This window comes from Zalophus californianus, chromosome 1 (genome assembly GCF_009762305.2).
Source record: "Zalophus californianus isolate mZalCal1 chromosome 1, mZalCal1.pri.v2, whole genome shotgun sequence".
NCBI classification, from domain to species: Eukaryota; Metazoa; Chordata; class Mammalia; order Carnivora; family Otariidae; genus Zalophus; species Zalophus californianus.
Genome location: NC_045595.1, coordinates 143,808,921 through 143,824,859, shown reverse-complemented (window position 1 = coordinate 143,824,859; position 15,939 = coordinate 143,808,921). Strand labels below are relative to the sequence as shown.

At 35.5% G+C, this 15,939-nt stretch overlaps 1 protein-coding gene across 7 annotated transcripts in view; it reads left to right on the top strand.

Moving 5' to 3' along the window:
* ATP13A3 (ATPase 13A3) overlaps positions 1-15,939 on the top strand; it is a 95,007-nt gene that overhangs the window by 66,632 nt on the left and 12,436 nt on the right. For all 7 annotated transcript variants that reach the window (XM_027587792.2, XM_027587789.2, XM_035724970.1 and 4 more), the window contains 10 exons: positions 433-608; positions 1,558-1,680; positions 1,760-1,839; positions 2,384-2,426; positions 2,514-2,623; positions 2,916-3,012; positions 3,908-3,980; positions 5,442-5,619; positions 7,359-7,546; positions 12,501-12,589. In XM_027587792.2, the coding sequence (XP_027443593.1) occupies positions 433-608; positions 1,558-1,680; positions 1,760-1,839; positions 2,384-2,426; positions 2,514-2,623; positions 2,916-3,012; positions 3,908-3,980; positions 5,442-5,619; positions 7,359-7,546; positions 12,501-12,589 (1,157 nt within the window). The remainder of the gene's footprint in view (positions 1-432; positions 609-1,557; positions 1,681-1,759; positions 1,840-2,383; positions 2,427-2,513; positions 2,624-2,915; positions 3,013-3,907; positions 3,981-5,441; positions 5,620-7,358; positions 7,547-12,500; positions 12,590-15,939) is intronic.

The window sequence follows — 15,939 nt, the reverse complement described above, 5'->3', positions numbered from 1 at the left end:
CGTTTTGCTTTTGTAATCCGGTCCTTTTTTCCTGTGATATTAGGTATTCTTGTACAGATCACCAGTCACTTCTAAGTTATTTCAACAAATATTTTTTGAGCACCTATTTTGTGTGTATGTAGCACTGTGCCAGGTGTCGATGGGTATTACTAGTGCATAACTGAAAGAGATTCACAATGTATCTGGCTTTAAAAATTACAGTTGAGAAGGGTCTGACTGTTCAGCATATGTGTGCTTGAATTATTTGAGGCTTCCTTTGAAAAGTATGTTTTGATTTTTGTTACTTTTAAGATACAAGAGCAATACTGTGCATTATCTTCATTTTGCCAAGCCCAGTCATGGGGTAATAGATATTCTTGATAAGTATTAATTGTTGAATACATTTATGTTTCCATTTTAATTGTAATGTATTTTCAATATTTTGAAAATTAGGTGACAATATGTTGACTGCTGTTTCTGTGGCCAGAGACTGTGGAATGATACTACCTCAGGATAAAGTTATTATTGCTGAAGCATTACCTCCGAAGGATGGGAAAGTTGCCAAGATAAATTGGCATTATGCAGACACCCTAACACAGTGCAGTAATTCATCAGCAATTGACTCAGAGGTAATGTCAAGAACAATTTTCCCTTTTGAAGCTTGCTTATTTGAATTTAGTCTGAAAAAATAAAAGGTGGTGGATGCATTAAATAGCACAACACAACAGAAAATAAATGAAAACAGATGCCTGGGTCATCGCCTCAGAGATTGATTCATTAGGACTAGGTAAGACCCAGGTACCTCAAATTGTGATATTTAGTCAAAGCTGAAAAGAACCATTTTAAAGTATGAGAATCCCAGATATTTATTCTATTTTAATTGTTTAAAAAGATTTATTTATTTGAGAGAGGAGAGAGAGTGTGCGAGAATGGGGGGAGGGGCAGAGGGAGAGAATCCCCAAGCAGACTCCCTGCTGAGCTAGGAACCTGATGCAGGGTTTGATCCCACAACCCATGAGATCACGACCTGAGCCGAAACTAAGAGTGGCCGCTTAACAGACTGAGCCACCCAGGTGCCTCTATCCTATTTTGAAAGTAATGATAAAGGATGCAGATGGTCCATAGTATTTAGTCCATGCATTATTTCAAACCGAAGCTGATATTTAGCCTTTTTTTTTTTTAAATAACGACTATAGGTAGATTACCTTAAAACTGAATTCCTTTTACTTTTAATAAATGTTAAACTTTCATTGTTTCATGTAAAATATCAAATGAAAGCATTTAGTTTTAGATCAAATACATATATATATATATATTTAAATATTTTATTTATTTATTTGACAGAGAGAGTACAAGCAGGGGGAATAGCAGGCAGAGGGAGAGAGAGAAGCAGGTTCTCCTGCTGAGCAGGGAGCTGGATATGGGGCTTGATCCTAGGACCCTGGGATTATGACCTGAGCCGAAGGCAGATGCTTAGCCAACTAGGCCACCCAGGCGCCCCAGATCAAATATATTTAAAATAGGATTGTATCACTTGTTCTGGCTTCCTAAATATTGTTTTGAATGTCTCATACACAGGCTATTCCAATTAAACTGGTTCATGATAGCTTAGAGGATCTTCAGGTGACTCGTTACCATTTTGCAATGAATGGAAAATCATTTTCAGTGATATTAGAACATTTTCAAGACCTTGCTCCTAAGGTTAGTGACTTGGGCTTATGTATGTGTATGTTCACATGAATATATTGCGAACAATATTTTAAATTCATATTTTTTCCAGTTGATGTTGCATGGCACTGTGTTTGCTCGTATGGCACCTGATCAGAAGACACAATTAATAGAAGCATTGCAAAATGTGGAGTAAGTATTGTTTTTTTTATTTTTATGGATTTTAATTTCATTTTCAAAACCAGAAAGGTACTAATATTTCATGTATATAGAATTGCCACCTATCAGATAGGTGAGAACTCTAAAGTGCCTGTTTAAAAGAGGCTCATGTGCTCATTTATTTAGCTAAAGTACAATATCCACAATTCCTCTTCCATAATATCTGTAAGATAGAGTTCATTTACTCAGCTTGTAGAGGTGACTTCATAGTTTTTGTATTAAAGACTGTACAGGCCCAGGACCTTTGCTCTAAAGATTAGGAAATTGAAATACCAGATGAAAAACTGACATGCCCAGCTTGTGACAGAAATGGGACAATAACCTAGGTCATTTGACTTGCAAGCTGGTGCTGTTTGCAGAGCAACACGCCTGTGGTCCTTGTGATAAAAAGATTCATTAGTTCCAGTGGGCAGGTCTCAGTCTGTTAGCTCTTCATAATAACATATTGGAGAAATCTTAAGTTAAATGTTTGTTTTTAAAAAGTAATCAAAATCTTAATGTAATTTTTGTTTCTCAGTTACTTCGTTGGCATGTGCGGTGATGGTGCAAATGATTGTGGTGTAAGTATGGTTTTTGTGATTTATAGTTCTTTCTTTGCCTAAGTCACATTTACAAAACTTAATCTCTTTTCTTCTTCAAACCATTAGGCTTTGAAGAGGGCACATGGAGGCATTTCGTTATCAGAGCTCGAGGCTTCGGTGGCATCTCCCTTTACCTCCAAAACTCCTAGTATTTCCTGTGTGCCAAACCTTATCAGGTAGCACAGATTGAAAGTGTTCCTATTATCTCTTCATGGCGTGCTCTATTAACATAGAAAAAAATTATAGAAATCAGTATGAATTTGTTGTAATGATAGTATATTCGATCTCTAACTTCATTAGCAACAGGTTGCTCTCTTCATCTCTTTTAGTTCTGCTTTGGTTTAGTTCTTTTGGTAGAAAAGTGCTTTGTCATAGCTGTTGAATGTTGATGTTCATCTGTCAAGATATAATTGTGATTTGGAAGAGGAGTTGAAAATGCTGAATACATGCCAACATTTGTTTTCACAGGGAAGGCCGTGCTGCTTTAATGACTTCTTTTTGTGTGTTTAAATTTATGGCTTTGTACAGCATTATACAGTACTTCAGTGTTACTCTGTTATATTCCGTAAGTACCGACATTACTTATAGAGATGGTGCTTTTGTTAAGGCATTTAAACCAAAAAATTGAGTATGTATGCATCCACTAATTATGGAACTTATGTAACTAGCTTCTATAAATTTTCCTTTATTATATTTTGAGTAGCAGATTGAAAATCTTATTAATCTGGAATAGCATTTTTCTTTGAGGCTGACAACTGTGGCTAAAGCCTTGTGAATAAAAGATGATTGTATTCTCTTTTTTGCCTTTAGTGCAAATTGGGCATCTTTCTTAGAACTCTCAAAATGTCAAGCTGTGACATATTTCACATTTGTAGGTAACTCTGCTATACATTTACAGAAAAAAGCCAGAACGAGAAAGATGTTTCAGCAGTAGGTTGTAGGACTTTATGCATTTAGAGAGTAAGTGTAAACAGTGGGTCCATGGGTACTCCATCAGATTTTATAATTGAAGTGATCTCACTTTAGAATTTTCTCAAAACAGTAGTGACATCCCAGGGAGTTTTTATGAAACTATCCCTTTTCTACCATTTGTAGAAAGGATCAGGAAAGGATGGTGTTAGGAAGCTTTGAGATACTAATTTCCAAGAGTGTTGAAAATTATGAGTAAAAGCTTGTGTTTTCTTTTTGTGAAAAAAATTAAAAGATTTTTATTGAATGAATTTTTAGGAGATGCCTTTTATATTAATCAGTTGTATCTTTGCAAATATATATTTCACTAAATATCAAAGGCAAATGTATTTTAATTTTTAAGCAAGTCCAAATGTCACTTTAAAGTTGTCATTATTGGTGGGGGGGTGGAGTGGGGAGACCAAAACCAAGGAGGAAAAATCCATAACCAGGGGAAAAGATACAAAAACAATTTCTGAAAACTAATTATGTTTTAAAAATTACTTCTGTAGATCTTAAGTAACCTAGGAGACTTCCAGTTTCTCTTCATTGATCTGGCAATCATTTTGGTAGTGGTATTTACAAGTGAGTAAATCGCTTTTATTATTGATTTAAAAGCATATGAAATTCTGATGTAACTCATTAAACTTTGGTAAATTTATATCAATAATTATAACACAGTGCATACTTCTTCAGATTCCCTGTAAGTGCATTCTTGTACTACTAGTTGTTTTTATTTGCCCTAGTTGTTTTACTGTTCTTTCTTCATCTTTTTCTCCCACTGAGCAGAGAGCCCAATGCAGGGCTCCGTCCCAGGATCCTGGGATCATGACCTCAGCTGAAGGCAGATGCCTAACCAACTGAGCCACCCAGGCATCCCACTTTAGTCTTTTGAAATCCAGAATATTACATCAGCCTCTTTGGGGGGCATCTTGATGTTGACATTTATGAAAGAAGAGAAACCAGTTACATGAATTTGTCTGGTCTGATGTAGTCTCATTAGACTCAGGCTGTGAATTCTTGGCAGGAATATGGCAGAAGTGATACCATGTCCTAGGTAGCGCATATGAGGAGACAGAAGATACTGGTTTATTTTGGTCTTGGTGATTATATTAAAATAAATAATGATGTAATGGGATATGACCCGTTTAATCAAATAAAAATTCACAAGTCCATATTAGAAATAAGTAGGGAGAGAAGAGAAAGCTCTTCCTTAAAGTGCAAACTAATAAATATAGAAGGAGTGATGGATACAGACCATGGAAAGACTCTGATCTGATTGACCTTTTAAGCCAGATACTTCTTTTCTGTGCACTAGAGGATGCTTATCAGGATCTTTGGTCTCTGCCTGCTAGATGCCAGTAACACTCCCTGTTTTGACAACCAAAAATATCTCCAGACATTGCCAGATACTCTCTACGGGGCAAAATCATGTTGGTTGAGAACCAGTGAGTTAGACAGTCATTGGGGGATATTAAAACTAGCAAGTGAAAGTTTAATGAAGAACAGGTTTTTTACATATCTTTTTACAAATTAATTACAAAGAGAAAAGCAGAAATGTTATAGTAGAGAAACTTGGTGTGGATATCACCTTAATAAGTGATCAAGGCCTTTTTTGGTTACTGTTTATATAGCTTTCAACCTTTGTTAATGTCTTCTTTTTGTGTGTGTGTTACTGTCTTCATAAGAGGGAGAAATATGTATTTTTACAATAGCTTTTCAATTAAAGAATCTGACAACTTAGTTAAACATATAAGGATGGTAATTAATGTTATAGTTTATATGTTTATGTTTAGTATTCTTTTTACTTGTATTTCTCTGAAATTCAGCAGGCTAATGCAAAAGTACTTGGGCACTTTTGAAAAAGCCTAAATTGTTTACTTTTACAGATGACTTAAAGATGTATGGCATCTGGCTTGCGTTTTGGACATTTTTCGTATTAAAGATTTGTTAGACAAAAATGAATTTAAGTTCCTAAAGGAATCTCATTATGTATTTTATAGCAACTAATTCAGATAAAAACTTCTCTTTTTCTCCTCAATATAGTGAGTTTAAATCCTGCCTGGAAGGAACTCGTGGCACAAAGACCACCTTCAGGTCTTATATCTGGGGCCCTTCTCTTCTCCGTTTTGTCTCAGATCATCATCTGCATTGGATTTCAATCTTTGGGTTTTTTTTGGGTCAAGCAGCAACCTTGGTATGAAGTATGGCAGCCACAGTCAGAGTAAGTTGGTCAATACATTTAAAAAATCTTTGTGAAATGTGTGTAACATATATACATAGTAAAAATAAGTTTTAGAATTTATATAAAAGTTTGCAGGCAGCTTGATTAAACAATTAAAATTATTTGGCCTATATTTGACTTTATATCATGGTAACTCCTTTTATTTTTAGAAAAGATGGTTAGGCAAGGTCCTCATAATCATTACCAAGGTAGTAATGATATCGGACCAGTTTCTTAATTAGCTACTGAGCCTTGCTTTCTTTATCTGTAAAACGAGAAAGTTGAAATTAATCAATAGTCTCTTCTAAACCCAGAATGTTTGTGTGTCTAAATTTTCTACCCCAAATTTAGGAAATAACATTTTAAAACCTAAAAAAACTTGTAAAAAAGCACTAAGTACTTCTCTTATTTATGGGTAGAGTGTGCTATCAGTCACAAATTATGATGACATTAGTTTAATTAATTAAACATGTAACCCGGGGTGCCTGGGTGGCTCAGTCAGTTAAGCAACTGACTCTTGATCTCAGCTTAGGTCTTGATACCAGGGTCGCAATGCAAATTGAAGCCCCACAGTGGGCTCCACGTTGGGTGTGGAGCCTACTTAAATTAAAAAAAAAAACCACCACCAACAAACCGCAAAAAACATGTAAGCTATTCACTGAGGTAATTTTGTAGAATTATACTTTTAGATGCAAACATTAATTTATAGTTTGCTTGATGAAGGGAGCAAAAGTTGTCTTGAAAAGTTTTAGGAAACTTTGAGAAATTTAACATTAATGTTTGCCTATATGTACATATAAACACTGCACATGCAAAGAATAGATGGAATTGTTCTGGAGAAGCTTTCCAGAATTCATTTGTAGCAGATTAACATTTTGTTAGTACTTGCCTGTGCTTATGTAGTTAATGTTTTAGTAATGGGTGTGATATATGTTTGACAGTCCTGCCCACCTGGAAGTAGAGCTGAGAGAGCACCACAGCCAGAGAATACTGAGAGTCATCTCAGTGCTAAGTGCTTTGCTAGGCATTTCCATGAGTCGTCTTGCTCATTCCCCACAGAAACCCTGTGATGGTGCAGGTGGTATCCACCCTTACACGCCAGGAAATGGGGCTCAAATTTAATATTTCCTCAGTTAAGCTAAAAGGTGGTAGAGCTAAGGTCAAACCTAAGGTCTGTGAACATTTACTATGTTAAAATTACTCCCAAAATTTGGTTTCTTTTTTTTTTTTAATTTTAATTCCCGTATAGTCAACATACAGTGTTATATTAGTTTTTTTTTTTTTTTTTAAGATTTTATTTATTTGACAAAGAGACAGCGAGAGATGGAACACAAAGCAGGGGGAGTGGGAGAGGGGGAAGCATGTTTCCTGCTGAGCAGGGATCCCGATGCGGGGCTTGATCCCAGGACCTTGGGATCATGACCTGAGCTGAAGGCAGACACTTAATGACTGAGCCACCCAGGCGCCTCTACTTTCATCCCCAAGTTTAAAAAGTAAGAGGGGCTTGTTAAATATGAAGTTTCTTCTAGTTTTTTTAACTGATTGGAATGTGACTAAGGAGAAGAGACCCTCAACACTCTATTGGCTGTTCTATATATTTTACCTTGATATTGTTGGATCTTTTCCTGTAAAAACCTTATTTCTGTTAATGAAAGTGATTCAAGACAGTTAAGGTAAAATTGGTTTCTTTTGGGAAATGAGTATTGTATTTAGTAATGTAAAAATGTTTTGTGTTCTAGTGCTTGTAATACAACAAGAAGCCTATATTGGAATTCTTCACATTTGTACAATGAAACCAATCTTGATACACATAATATACAAAATTATGAAAATACCACAGTGTTTTTTATCTCCAGTTTTCAGTACCTCATAGTGGCAATTGCCTTTTCAAAAGGAAAACCCTTCAGGCAGCCTTGCTACAAGAATTGTAAGTTTGGCATTTGTGATTTTTATCCTGCTTCCTTTCTTTAAAAATAATGTAAGAAGAGTAGAGTTAAAACTGTTCTTTCAAAGTGAAATAAGTCTTCACAAATAGAATGAACCTAGTGATTTAGATGTTTACAGTCTTGTTTTGTTCTCATGGTTGCTGCCACTCTAAAGTTGAAAATTGAAGCCACCAGTTCTAAACATTCTTGGTTTTCACATCCTATTGCTTCTGGCTCCAGCTTTTATTTTTACAGCCCATTGCAGACAGAGTTAGAATTAGAAATAGGAACAGAGGTTCTTCAGTTGGAACAGTGGGTATTATACTTTGCTTCTGGGTGGTCTGCACAGTACCAGCTGTCTTTTTCATCATTTTTGACACTGGTACAGACATTATTCACCTGGAATTCTTGTGTGTCACCTTTGCATCCACTGCTGAAAGGGTCAGTTGAATGGAGTCTTGACTCATCGAACTATGGCAGTAGGAGATAGCATCTTGATTGATCAAAATTAGGGTTTACGGGAAAAATCAGTTACTATATATAAATTGCTAATTTTTAAAAAATTGAGAATATACTAATTAATATGTGGGATAACTTAATTATTTTCATAAAGAACTTTCGATTTTTGCGGTATCTTAGAATGAATAGTAGTTGAGTTTACAAAGCATTTTCACATTTATTTATTCTACACTACCTGGTTTGTAGGTCACATTTTATTACTTTCTATTTTGGACAGGTAAGACTGTACAAGTATCAGTAATATTGAAATCTGTTTTTCCTGTTTTCTTTTTTAAAAAAACCTCATATTGGGGAGCCTGGGTGGTGCAGTTGGTTGAGCCTCTGACTCTTGGTTTCAACTTGGGTTGTGATCTCAGGGTCATGGGATCGAGCCCCACATCAGTCTCCGCGGAGCGTGGAGTGTGCTTAGGATTCTTTCTCTCCCTCTTTCCCTCCCCCTCCAAAAAAATAGATGTTGGGAAAAAAACAAAACAAAACCAAAAACCTGGTATTAGCTAACAAGTAGAAACTGTATTACTGAGAGCCATATTGGAAGCATGCTTTGGGACAAAAAGCCTTCCATAGAAGGTCAGTCACTTCTTCTAAGAGTACTTCATAACTAAAGTTAATTAAAGTTGACGTACATGTTTTAGTTTTAGTTCCATATTTTTAAATTTCAAGAAAATATTTAGCATGCCCAAGGGTAGCTAAAACATCTGTCAGAGAATAATGCTTTCTTTATATAAGAAAACTGGTGTTCAGACTGTTTGATAAGCAAGACAGCCGTGTCAGTAAAGTTAATTTTAGAGATCTAAGTAAATCTACCCTATCCATGCTTCTCCAGTTAAAAAAAGATTATTAATTGCCTGTTTTTAAAATGTATATTTGGTATTATTTGGAAAACTTCAAAAAATATTAAAGGCTTTGTACTCCCATTTAATTTTGTATTAAGATACTTTGTATTTGCATATAATTTCAAATTGAAATTTGAATAAATAATAAACTGAGTGATCACTGGACTATTTTTTTTAAAACGTAGTATAAAAAATTGTTTTAGTGAATATATAGCCACAAAACCTTTGTCCTGCATCTAAGCAGCTTGTGTGTGTTTGTTGTCGGATAAACAGAAGTGCACGCTGTCTTAAAACATGCCTCCTGAAAAATAAAATAGGAACACTAAACACAACATAAACGTATTTTGCTAATTTTCATATCTTGTCTCTTGGTCTGTCATTGGAGCCCCTTAATCTTGGAGTAACTGATGAATAAAGAAAGGTAGAAAAAAAAAGTGACAGAAATAAAGTCTAACTGTATAAAGTAATATACAGTATAAAGTATAAATAAAGCTGGGAATGAATGGGGAAAGGTTAAGGTTACTAGAGCTGACAAATAGCTTTTCATTTTCTCCTTTAGAATTGACAGCAGTTCTTTGTTAGGACTTGCTGGTTGCTGTTCTCTGTATCTAAACAGTGAAATGTATTAAACCTATATTGAGATTATTGTCTTTAAAAATTAATCTCATTCTTAGGCATTTCAGGCATTCTCGTCAGAATGTTTTTGTTCTCTTCTACTGGTTGGATTCTGAATCAAACTGAATTTCAGTGTGCGGTGACCCACTTTCAGCTTTAGCTTTTAGTCCAGTTATATTTTCTTCTTTGACCATGCTATCATTTCAAGGGCCATGATGATATGGACTCAGTTCTTACACTGTCATTTAACTAGATGTGATCTCTTGGGATTTGGCTTTGGTTTTTGCTACACTTTCTTACTTGCCTCCTATAACTTCGTGCGTGTGACATCCAAGTCCTTTATCCGTCTGTGAAGATACCACTACTGAACTGCCAGTATCTCCTCATCTACAGGGTCTATGCATTTTTTCGTGTTCCCCTGCCATGCCTGAATTGGTTGGAACAGATAACCTAGAGGCCCTACAGGATAAGGTGGCCTTTCAAAGATAAACTGAGTTAGGAAGTTGGGTTAGGAATACAAAGATTTGAAACTTGTGGTTACAGGTCAGAAGACCCCAGTTCATATTTTTGAGGAAGAAACAGCAAGAGAAGTATATATCAAAATCATGAACGAGTATTGTAGGTTTATTTAGCCTATGTAAGGTTTTATTTTTGAGTCACATACTAAGGGGAATATAAAGGAAATCCTTTCTGGTGCCTGGTTTTGATGCCATATTCCATCAAAACTATCTGGTATCATTAACAAATCTGTGATACCATAAGCTGGGACATATTTAATAATAACTTGAATTTACCAATACTTTGCATTTTAAGGACCAAGTTCGTATGGTATCCTCATCATATCCCCATCTTATTAGTTAAAATACCTTGACTCCTAAGGACTTGTTCATGTTCACATAGCTTTGTGGTAGAATATACATTTTTAACTTCAGGAACATTCTCCCCTGGTCTCCAATCACCACCAACACAGAATTTGTTTTGATTGCTGTCTTCTGGTGGAGAGTATTACTTATACTTCAGTAGCATTGCTAGGACAGTCTAGGAGCGGAGAGCACAGTCTACTAGAAACTCCATAGCTTTCGAAAATGAATACCTGTTTTTCCCATTCTTCGTTTCTCTACTGATCTTTTCATTTCAGTGGGTATATACATCTGCCAGCCATGCACAGTCCCTGTCAGACTCCTTTGAATAGCTCCTCTTTTTCTCCCCTGGCTAAACAAAGGAGAGGTTTAATTACTTATTTAATTACTTTTCTGCCTTACGTGGAAATCTTGGCAGGTTTTTGGAGGTGTGATCAAAGGAAGTGGCTCTAGGAGAAAGATGGGAAAATTTGAGAAACACTGTTGAGGTCCATGTAAGAAGTTTGTGAGCCTGAGTAAAAAAATGTTTTCTGGCAACATGTCAGGAACTAGATTGCAAATCTGTTTTGCTTATAGCTGTAAAAATGCAGTAAGATTTGGAAAACATTCAATATGGGCTATTACTATTTTGAAATAACTTTTTCTGTCTCCATGTCTCTCTATTTGTATTCTGGCATTTGTATTTTCTGGCTTTTGTATTCTGACCATTTCTTCTTGTCCTTTTTCTGATTTTGTCTTTTGTGTGTTTCTGTACTTCCAACTAGCACTTTCTAAACACTTTTTCTTTAACTGACCACAATAACTATTTGAATTAACTTACATATTGCTTTGGTTGCTACATTTATTGAACAGAATATTATATTTCCTGTTTACATTTTAGTAGTGTGGTTTAAAAAATAAAAGTCTTAAGAAGAACAAGTTTTTAAAAATCTAACATGGGTCCCAAATTTTTCATCCTGTTGGTCATGACTCATAATAAAAGTTTCCCCCCTTTGGCATGAATGTTAATATAACTTCCAGCCTAAGTTGTTAGAACAATAAATATGTATATTAAGTATATAAAGCAGTATATATTATTATGTTATTTTTACAGGACAATAAATATTGGCCTATGGTTTTGAACTGACATACTAACAGTGTTTATATTTATAAATGACTCGACTCTTACATTTAAAAATACTATGAGATCCCTCTTTTACAGTCCATAAAATAGGATATTAACTTCTTTACCCAATTTGAAGGCTTTATGATAAAATTTTGGTTTTACATGCTTTTAGTAAAATTTAAGTTTCAAGATGACCTCAAATAAGAACTTGTAAATAAATGTCCAGGCCAAAGAAAAAAGGGAAAAAAATTGGGGGATATTATAATGGGGAAGTGTCTGAGCCTTAAGGCTCATTATATAAGAGTATGCTTGTATAAGTGCAAATGTATGCATGTATGTACACAGTTAACAAGATGGCCATGAGCGGGGAGTTTTATTTTTGAGTTAGGAAAGTAATGCAAAGTACTGCTGGATTGAATTTACCATTCCTAGCTACTGGAGCACGCGGGTTAGTCCATGTTTAAAATGGTAAATCAGCTCAGTTTCTGGGTTTTAGCTAACATTTTCTGTGGAAATATTTTTACAGAGGAAGTCATTGAGAAAGTGGGATTCACTTAACAGAAATATAATCAAATTAGAATGCTTCTATTTAGGATTATAACATACCAAATACTGGGAAAAAATGTTATTCAGTACTTTTATAGTCAGCAGTAATTAGAGCATACATGTTTTAAATGATAATCTCATTTTGCTCTACATAGTCTAGTCTCCTGTCTTTGAATTATATATGGGTTTGATTATCTTATAAAGTAGCTGTCTATCTGGGAAAAATAGAAATAAGTGTCCATAAAGGTCTGTCTCATTTTTATAAATGCTGATTATTTCTATACCACATAAATGAATTCTTTGGGCCTAAATAATGTACCGTACTCTAGGAAATAACATAAAACACAGACTTTATATACTTCACCAACCTAAACAGATAGATTCAAAGCCAAATTTAAGATTGCCAGTATGCCAGTTGTATTATATGCATTTTTATTTAAAGGAACTTCTAATTTAATTGTTTTACTTTCTTTTTCAGATTTTTTTGTTGTGTCTGTGATTATTTTGTATGTTTTCATATTACTCATCATGTTGCATCCAGTTGCCTCTATTGACCAGGTTCTTCAGGTAAGGGTTCAGCACATCAATTACTACTGGTTGTCTGAGGGTGATAATAAGTAGGATAGCAGTAGTAAGACAGTAATAGAAAAATGACACGTTAGTATTATGTGATACTTACACAGCCAAATGGGACTTCTGGAAGTTTGCTAGGGCTTATGATCTACCCCCTCCTTTGCTCTCATAGTACTGGGGACAGAGATTCAGCTGTCAAGGTCTTTTTCCCCAGGATCTCTTCTTTCTGAATTTTCTAAGATGCAGTTATATTAACCCAAATATACCCTAAAAAGAATAAAAAACATAAACAGCAGCTTTTATTGAGTCTCCTGGTATTTTATGTTTCTTTCCTGTTTCTTCAGTCTTTGCTTCTGGTTTCATTTCCTTGTCTACAAACAAATGTTCCTTGGTCTTTAGAAATAAAAAACTTTGACCCTGTTACTTGATCTGTCCCTTCTCAACCTACTTCTTGGAATAGTCTGTACCTACTGCCTCTTCTTCACTGTCCACTGAGTTCATCTTTTCATTAAAAGCTTTATGAATGATGAAATACTTGTTTTGTATAGAAGAATATGCACACATATTTAAGTTATTAAGCATAATAGTAATAAAATAACACCCAGGAGTTCATTATCCAACCTAAAAAAAAGGCAACATTACCAATACCAGTAAGGCACTATAGCATACCTTTCTCCAAACACTCTGAGGGAACCACTATTCTAATTTTTTGCTTCATTGTCTTGCTTTTCAGTGTACACTTACCATGCTGTATGAAGCCATAGAGATAGTTTTGCTTGCTTTTGACCTGTATGACAGTGGTATCTTACTGTTTGTATTTTTCTGTGACTTGCTTTTTCCCATTAGCATTATTTTTAAGATGTATCCTTGTTGATACATACATTTCATTTTCACCACTATATAGTATTCCATTATAGGAGTATCCTTTCATTCATCTCTCCATTCTCTGTTGGAAAATAATTAGATTGTTTCTAGTATTTTCCCATGTTCAGGGTTGGTTTATCTCAGGTACAAGCAGCTGTGTTATTGATTGAACTTTGAAGAGGTTGACCATTTATAGTCTTAACCCGCAGTGTGTATATGAGTGTCTGTTTCCCCATTGAGGGATTTAGATAAGCACTTTAAGCAAAAGAAGAAAACAGAATACAACCCATTTTTGTTTCTCTCCTGCCTCTTCTGCTTCACAGCCAAATTATTTCTTGAAAGAGTGCAACATTCGATTCACGTCTCACATACTCATCAAATAGTTTGGCTTCTACCCCTGCCAGTGTAATGAAATTGCCCTGGTCAAGGCCATTAACAACTTTCTTCTTAAATCCAGTGGACTTGTCCTTTTAGTTTTTTTCCAACCTTACTTGACGACTAGGATTTGACAGGTTAGCCAGGCAATCATTCCTGAGACTCTCTCTACAATTTTGTGATGCTGTACTCCCTTCTGATTTTTTCCTACCTCTGTGACACCTTGTTCTTATTCTCCATGATGGTTCCAGACTCTTGTTCCTTAAATGTTAGTGTTCCACACATTTCTGTTCTTCTCTCTCGTGTTACTCTGTGTATTTGGGTGAAGCCGGCTCATGTATAGTGCCGGCTTCACCCATAGTATCTTCTGTGTTGGCCTAGATCTCACAACTGAGCTTTAAAACTGAATATCCACTGACATACTGAATATTATATGCATGGTTCACCTATCAGTTCTCTCATTCAGCATCTTGATAGCTAAGCTTATCATCATGTTTTCCCTCAACCCTGCTTTCGTCTTTGTTTTTTTGGTACCACTATTTATCCAAGTCAGAAGTGTGTATATGTGTCCTTGTCTTCTTTTCTTTGCATAGTCAGTCAGTTGCTAGATTCTCCGTTTCCTTACTCTGAATCTATTTTAGTTTTGCTCCATCCCATTTGCCAGCTAGAGGGAAGCTATTGTTTCCTCTACTCACAATACTTTTAACACCAAATGTGTGCCCCACACCAACCAGTTCTCCAACTCTGGGAACCAACTGGGTATCTTACAGTTTGGTTCTTATACCAGCTACCTGGAATTAGCACAGACCCTCCAAGTTAAGGGCTCTGTCCGACAAGAGTGCTCCCCAACTTCAGATACCGGTTGCAAGTCCCAGGTCATCCCTTGTACTTCTGACTAATTAGTTATAAATCAGGGTTCCCAGAACTCTCTTCTCAGGTTTGATAATTTGCTGTAAAACTCAGGTTAACACTTATGTTTAGTGGTTTATAATAAAGGTACAGATGTACAGCCAGATGAAGAGGCAGATAGTCCAACGTCTGGAAGGGTCTTGAGCATAAGAGCTTCTGTCCCTGTGGAGATGGGATGTTCTACCCTCCCAGCACATGGATGTGTTGGCCGAACCAGAAGCTCTCTAAACCCTGAAGTTTAGGGATTTTTTTTTTTTTTTTTAATGGAGGCTTCATCATGGTCATGGTCAATTATTAACTCAGTCTCCAGCCCCTCTCCCTTCCATGGAGGATGGGAGAGTGAGGCTGAAAGCTCCAAGCTTCTAATCATGGCTTAGTTTTTCTGGTGGCCAGCCCCCATCCTGAAGCTATCAAGGAGTCCACCAAGAGTAGCCTCATTAGAATAAAAAACATCCCCAGGAAATTCCGGGGGATTTAGAAGCTCTGGGTTAGACATTCCTGTTGCCACCATCACTCAGGAAATTACAAGAGTTTTAAGAGCTCTGTGTCAGAGACCAAATAAATATTTATTATTTTGTGCCCCCATCACTAGTTTTGACTTTCATCATTTCTTGTCTTGATCACTATAGCAGTCTCCACCCCTGAAATCTTTTTTGCTGGACTCATAGGTGGTTTTTCTAAAACATATTAGATCATATCACTTCTCCACACCTAGCACAGTATTTTAGGTACTCAGTAAATATTTGTTGACTAATAGGAGAATGCATGAATGGGATTTTTTCTTTTTCTTTTTTTTTTAGATCTTAGAAATTAACCAGATTTTAAAGTGAAAACTTAGGCTGTATTTGTTAAATTGATTTGTATAGTTCTTTTATGAATTTGTCTTTGTAACAATATATAGTGTTTTGAATGATACTTCATTAATCAGTATCTGCTTCATTGTTTAAAGACAGGATTTTATTTTAAAAATAGGAAATTGTTAGAAATTCGTGAACCTAGTAGAGAGCATTGGCTTTTCAGTCTGAGTAAATAGGATTTGACTCTAAGCTCAGTCACTTTACCCTGTTCTTTTAACCGTGAGTTACACTTTTGAGTTTTATCCTTTGAAAGTGGATATACCTTGTGGCATTGTTAAGGATTGAGTAGATAATGTATGTGAAGGTGCTTGGTATGTAATAGGAATTCAGTAAATTTTG